This window comes from Psammomys obesus, unplaced genomic scaffold, assembly GCF_907164565.1.
Source record: "Psammomys obesus unplaced genomic scaffold, mPsaObe1.curated_primary_1811, whole genome shotgun sequence".
In the NCBI taxonomy this organism is placed as follows: Eukaryota; Metazoa; Chordata; class Mammalia; order Rodentia; family Muridae; genus Psammomys; species Psammomys obesus.
Window position 1 is genome coordinate 9,575,259 of NW_026590062.1, and position 6,810 is coordinate 9,582,068.

The 6,810-nt window shown below is 50.9% G+C and overlaps 1 protein-coding gene across 1 annotated transcript in view; it reads left to right on the forward strand.

Annotated features, from left to right (window-relative positions):
* Positions 1 to 6,810, forward strand: part of LOC129675862 (2'-5'-oligoadenylate synthase 1A-like) — a 17,867-nt gene that overhangs the window by 1,731 nt on the left and 9,326 nt on the right. Inside the window, exons 2-5 of the mRNA XM_055605983.1 lie at positions 1,191 to 1,473; positions 3,997 to 4,175; positions 5,446 to 5,678; positions 6,367 to 6,597. Of these exons, the coding sequence (XP_055461958.1) occupies positions 1,191 to 1,473; positions 3,997 to 4,175; positions 5,446 to 5,678; positions 6,367 to 6,597 (926 nt within the window). The remainder of the gene's footprint in view (positions 1 to 1,190; positions 1,474 to 3,996; positions 4,176 to 5,445; positions 5,679 to 6,366; positions 6,598 to 6,810) is intronic.

A 6,810-nucleotide genomic window follows, 5' to 3' on the forward strand; every position in this document is an offset into this window, starting at 1 on the left:
GTGTGTGTGTGTGTGTGTGTGTGTGTGTGTGTGTGTGCGTGTATGGTCTTTATTTCTCCTTCTTTCTTTCCTTTTCTAGACACTTTGCCACTTCCCGTGGAAAGCCCCACTAGAGATAACAGCCACAGCCCCTGCTTTCTGTGCTGGTATAAGCCCACACCAGGAAGCTACCAGCCCGCCAACAGCAAGTTAATTCTGGCCCCTAAAGTTGCCACTATCAGTGGAAGCCGCAGTTGGCAACTATCAGTTCCAGCCTGGCAAGTTGCCTCAGAAAAGGTCTGCTGGGTGACCAGCCAGCCATTGGTCTTCCCTCTGACTCAGTTTACCCTGTGGTGTTGAACCTGGTCTTTGACAGCTGCAGAAGTGTCATTTTGTAATGCCAACTCATCTGTGCCAGGTGTAGAAGTGTGTTAGTGATTGTGCTCAGCATTTTATTTAGGAAGGATCTCTGGAGTATCACTTACTATTTTCTCAAAAATTTTCTCTTTGTAAATTCAGTTTTCTTTTCTTTTTTTTAAAGATTTATTTATTTATTTATTATTTATACATGTACATCTGCATGACAAAAGAAGGCACCAGATCTCATTATAGATGGTTGTGAGCCACCATGTGGTTGCTGGGAATTGAACTCAGGACCTCTGGAAGAGCAGCCGGTGCTCTTAACCTCTGAGCCATCTCTCCAGCACCCCAAATTCAGTTTTCTAAATTTTAAAATTTGTTCTGTGACTTTTTAATGTAAGCACGGTGAACTTTTAATGTATTCAGTTTAACACTCTGCTAACAGGAGTCATGACAAAAGTTTCATACATATGTGTTAATCTACACACAGTCTCCCCCACCCACTACCATCCTGCTTTCTTGTACCCCAACCTGACCTCCCCCAGAAAACACTCCTTTAGTCACACACACACACACACACACATACACACACACACACACACTGAAATGTAAACTCTATAAGTAAACACAGATGTTCATCATTCTGAGTCTGGCTTATCTCCTGTCCCTTAAGGAGATCCAGAACCATCTATTTAACTTCATGGATCCTGATTTCTCTCTTCAGGGCTGACTAGTATTCCACTGCACATGTGCCAGCTTTCTTCCTCCATCCGTCACCCTGGGCTGTTCAGGGTCTGGGCAGACAGACAGACATGTGTTCCCCTGTCACTGTCATTCTTATTGTCTTTCAGGGTGGCTCCTCGGGCAAAGGCACCGCGCTCAGGGGCAGATCGGATGCAGACCTAGTGGTGTTCCTGAACAATTTCACCAGCTTTGAGGACCAATTAAGGCAACGGGCAGAGTTCATTGAGGAAATTAAGAAACAGCTGAATAAGTTTCAGTATGAGAGAGGGGTGAAGTTTGAGGTCCAGAATCCACGGGGGCCCAACTCCCGGGCTCTGAGCTTCAAGCTGAGCTCCCCCCAGCTCCAGCAGGAGGTGGAGTTTGATGTGCTGCCGGCCTATGATGTCCTGGGTAAGCCAGCCACAGAGCCACAGCCTGCCCTTCCTCATGCCTTCATCCTCTCTTCTATTTGTGTGTGTGTGTGTGTGTGTGTATGTGTATGGAGGAGGTATTCACACGTGTGCAAACATCTATGCACGCATTTGCACGTGTGGGTAGAGGCCAGAAGCCGGCCTTGGATGCTGGTTACTTAGGAGCGTATTGGGAGGTTTACCTGTGTGCTGTGATGGAGCTGAACCCACAACTTCTGGCACCTGGAGCCTCAGCAGGTTAACGAGGTACACCACAGGGGTGGGGAGGGCTGCCCGCTTTCCTAGGGGGTATCTGTGGAAGAGTCTGGGGCTGTAAGCTGGTATACTCAGACATGTTCAGGGCTTCACTGGGGCTTCCTCCACTTTCTGCACGGCAGGCGGCTTGTTGTTTGTTTTCAGATGCGTTGATATGCTGTCTGGTCAGACAGTGAGCCTGTCGGATGCTCCTGTCTCTACCTCTCCCAGAACTGGGTTTTCAGGTGTAGACCCTCCTGCCCCCCACCTCCGGCTTTTTTATGTGGGTGCTGGCACTCTGATTTGGGTCCTTATATATACCTAAGGAGCCCTTTACCCACAGAGCATCTCCCCAGCCCCATGGCTCCTACAGAACACCTGCCTGGTGGGCAGTTCTCTTGGTGGATGGGTGTCAGAATTCTGTGTCTCTAAAAGTGGGACAGAGACGTGTAGCTAAAACTTGCTGCTTGTTGCATTTTCTATCAAAGAATTGGAGACCTCAGACCTTCTGTGCAGAAGCCTGGGTGTATGTGTGTGTGTGTGTGTGTGTGTGTGTGTGGTGCTTGTGTAGGATGCCGGATTTCTCAGAGGAGCTCTGTTCCCCTCAGGAAAACTGAAAACCCGGAACACATACACCCCAACCTCCCACATGAACACACGTTATAATGTGTCATTGTACATTAATGATCCTCTGAGTTAAAAATCTCACACCAGGCCTGACACACAGTGTGTCTCCAAGATTACACTACCCAAAGACAACCAGGAACACCCTGAAAGCACAGTGGAGACATGGGGAGCTGAGAGAATTCTTGAGGCTTTATGGCTGGGGAAGACACACCGCCCCCTGTTGGCCAATGTGTGAACTGCTGCTATTAACTTACAAGGCCACTAGCCCTTGGCTTAGGAGAGCCATGGAAACAGTACAGTCTCAGGCAGCAGGGAAGGAGAGGACCAGCCTGAGAGCAGGACCAGGGAAGCGTGCTGTGGGAAGCTGCAAGAGGCTGAGAAACTGCTCAGTGGAGGGGTCTGGAGGGGGACCCAGAAATGAGCTGGGAGGGAGGGTCCTGCAGAAGCCTGTCTCAGTCACGGGCTTCCCCGCCTGAGGCAGCTTTCCAGTGGGGAAGGGGCTCCACCACACAAGCACAGCCTTGGGAATGGCAGTGTGGGTGACAGCCCAAGAGAGGACTCCGACCACATTCTATCCCATGTGATTTAGCAGACGAATCCCATTGGGTCCTGATATAGGAAATAAGCTCTTGAGACATCCCCGGGTCACTGAGTGACTGGGCATGTCCCAACCTCCATTACTGAGTGATTTTGCCCTGTGCCAGCATCAGAGCCTGATGGCATGGCCACTGCAGCCATAGCCACATCCCTGCATACATGTAAGGCACAGCCTGTCGCCTGCCTAGTCTACTCAAATGTATACACACACACGCATGCACACACACACACACACACACACACACACACACACACACACACCGCTACTCTCAGGACCTGGACAATCAAAAACAAATAACATTAAGTGAAGCACTACAGAAAACCATGCACAGCAGACACAGTGGTTGGGGAGACAGTCAGTGGATAAGGGCAATTGCTGCACAAGCATGAGGACATGAGTTCAAATCCCCAGAACCTACCTAAACTTAGGGAGTGCCTCACATTGACCTGTAACACCAGCACTATGGGACAGAGACAGGAGAATCTCTGTGGTCTGCTGGAGGCCAGCCAAGCTCCACGTTCACAGAGAGACGCTGCCACAAAGGGAGAAGGTGACAAACTATAAAGGAAGACACCGTATGTCCTCTTCTGCCTCTAAACATTTGTGTATAGCCCCACCCACAATCCATGCATAATATACAAAATAAGTCAGAGGCTCCGTAAGCACGAAATATGATAAAGAGATACAGAGACTGCTCCACAGTGAGCTTTGACACCAGCAGGAGTGCGCATGCGACACCCACCGTGCAGAAGGTCCTGGAGCAGGAACACGGTTGGCCACTGTGAGGTGTTGTACAGCTCTCTGCTGTGTGGCACGGTGCGCTGTTTCTCCCACCCCTGTCTACGGGATGTGAGAAGGGCACTGCGCTAGGACCAACAGGGGGCAGGGACATTCCAGGGCCACATGGCGTAAGCAGTCCTGAGGTGCTTGCTGTGGTGAAACCACCCTGTTCACTGAACCCCAGGGCCAACTAACATCACCCCAGAGAGACCCAAGAACCTCAGAGAAAGGGTGGGGCATTAGAATTAATGACCTCCTTTACAGGTCAAGTCAACTGCAAACCTGACCCCCAAATCTACGCCAGACTCATCAGGGAGTGCAATTCCCTGGGGAAGGAGGGCGAGTTCTCCACCTGCTTCACAGAGCTGCAGCGGAACTTCCTGAAGCAGCGTCCAACCAAGCTGAAGAGTCTCATTCGCCTGGTCAAGCACTGGTACCAACTGGTAAGGCATCTGGCCCATTCACTATGAGCCCCCTCTTCCAGGATGTGTAGAATGGAGGGGATGATGAGGGGAGGGAGAGATGAGGAGCAAGATAAGATGAAAGGTATAGAGGAAAGGGAATGAAAGAGAATCTAGAGTGAAGGAGGAATTCAAGGGAGGGAAGAGAGGACCTGGGAGGAAGGAGAACTTTCCATGCTTGTTATGAATAATTTTTTTCTATTACAGTTTCCAGTCGACTAACTCACTCTTTAGCTGTGTCTAATTCATTGTTCATGTGTCATTTTGATCTTTGATTTCTCTTTCCTCCTTTCTCTCTTTCTCCTCCTCCTCCTCTTCCTCCTCTTCTTCCTTTCTTCCTGAGACAGGGTCTCACTGTGTAGCCCTGGGTGTCCTGAAACTCACTATGTAAACCAGGCTGGCCTTGAACTCACAGAGATCTGCCTGCCTCTGCCTCCTGAGTGCTGGGACTAAAGGTGTGCACCACTGTGCCCAGCTTGATCTTTGGATTTCTAGCTGACTTTCTTTTCAAACATTCCTTGTCACTTTCTGTGCTTTGATTTTCCTGACCTGTCAAGGTATCGTTTTGTTTTGTTTTTAAACATCTATTTTTTTATTGTTTTCTAGACTTTTTTTTAAATAGACGTGTGACATATATCTGGTGTTGGCGTGTGCATACCTGTTCATGGGAGTGCGTTTTGTGTGTGTGTGTGCATAGACACGTGGGTGTCCGAGGGCAACGTCAGGTCTCCAGTCACTCTCCATCCTTACATATAAGGCAGGGTTTCACACTTGAACACTCTGTGCTGCACCAGCAGTTCTGGACAGCCATCCGCCCTGGGGAGCCCCAACTCCACCCCTGAAATTGGGATTACAAATCGGCTTCCTCACTAGCATGACATTTATGCATGTGCTGGAGATCGGACCTCCAGTTCTCACCCTTGCGCAGGGAGGGAGGCAGTTTCCACACTGAGCCGTGTCCCGAGCTCCTTCCTCCTCACCTCAAAGCCCGCGATGAAACCTTCAATAGTGAGCAATCATCACTATCCTGCCCCCACCCTCGCTCCCTAGTTGTCACTCACGCTGCCATGATTCCTCCTGTGGCTGCTAGTAAATGCTCAGTCTGTGAGGGCCACATGGTGTCCATCTCAACTGGAATGGGTGAGGCTGTGTGACAATGGCCAACATCAGGGGGAAGCTGAATTGAGCCAATGGGAAGTGGCCCCTCCACAACAGCTAGAGCCCCGTTTTTCTTATGGTTTTTCTCTTTCAGTGTAAGGAGAAGCTGGGGAAGCCGCTGCCCCCACAGTACGCCCTGGAGCTGCTCACAGTCTATGCCTGGGAACGTGGGAGTCTGTCCACTGACTTCAACACAGCCCGGGGCTTCCGGACAGTCTTAGAACTGGTCACCAAGTACAGGCAGCTTCGAATCTACTGGACAGTGAATTATGATTTCCAACACCAGGAGGTCGCCAACTACCTGCACAGACAGCTCAGAAGAGCCAGGTAGCCTGTCCCCACATGGCTTGGCTCCACAGCAGCAGGGTGGGCCAGGCTTCAACAGTGTGGAAACGGGAGGGAGGAGCTCCGTGTCCAGGGAGCATCACTAGCCCTGTCTCTGTGCTAGGCACTGTTCTGAGGTCACCTGATTGACATGAGGCCCTACAGCGCTGGGAGGCAGGGGTGGGCTCTCCTGTGTGCAGATGAGGAGACCAAGGCTCTGACATTGTCCAAACCAAGCAGCAAAGGGAGGGGAGCACACGGAGCAGGAACTGAGCTATCCCAGCAGTAACAGCATCCTAAGGGCTGGGAGACACCAAAGACCAGCCGGTGGACCAATTAACTGTAAACAACGCAGTAGACTGGTCACTGAGGGAGTTTCATGTCTTGATCCTGTGCTGTGTTCAGTCTTTACGCCTCATCCTTTGAGACTGGCTGGTCCAACTCTCCCCACCTCACAGATCAGAGAGGCTGAGGGTCCTGTCCCAGGACACACAGCTACAAAAGTAGAGGATTTGAACCCAGGCCTTCCAGGTCATGGCCAAAGATCCTTCCAGGCTTGCTGTATGCTGTGGGGCAGTCACTCTGGCCAAACTTTGGATAGGGTACTCTGCTGGGCTCCCCTCCTGCCCCTGTGTGGTGGTACCTGGGCACTGGCCAGCTGGTCAATTCCTCTCTGAATATTGTTCTTCAGGCCTGTGATCCTGGACCCAGCTGACCCAACAGGAAACATTGCTGCTTCAAACCTGGAAGGCTGGAGGCGGCTGGCAGGCGAGGCCGCTGCCTGGCTGAAGTGCCCATGCTTTAAGAACAGAGATGGTTCCCCAGTGTGCCCCTGGGATGTGCCGGTGAGAATCTGCCTCTCTGCTGTCCCCTTGCACACAGCCTCATTCTCTTCATCTGCTTGCAGCATAGCATCTCAAAGGTGTGATCTCCACACTCCTGTAATGGCCAGCTGCTTCCCTTGTTTTACAGCCATTTTAGCAGCATTCAGAGATTTTTTACAGGCTGGCAAGAAAGCTCAGTGGCTAAGCACTTGCTGCCAGCACTGAAGACCTGGGTTTGATCCCTAGAAGCCATTTGCTAGAAGGAGAAAACAATTCCACCATGTTTTCCTCTGACCTTCATCTCTGTGCTG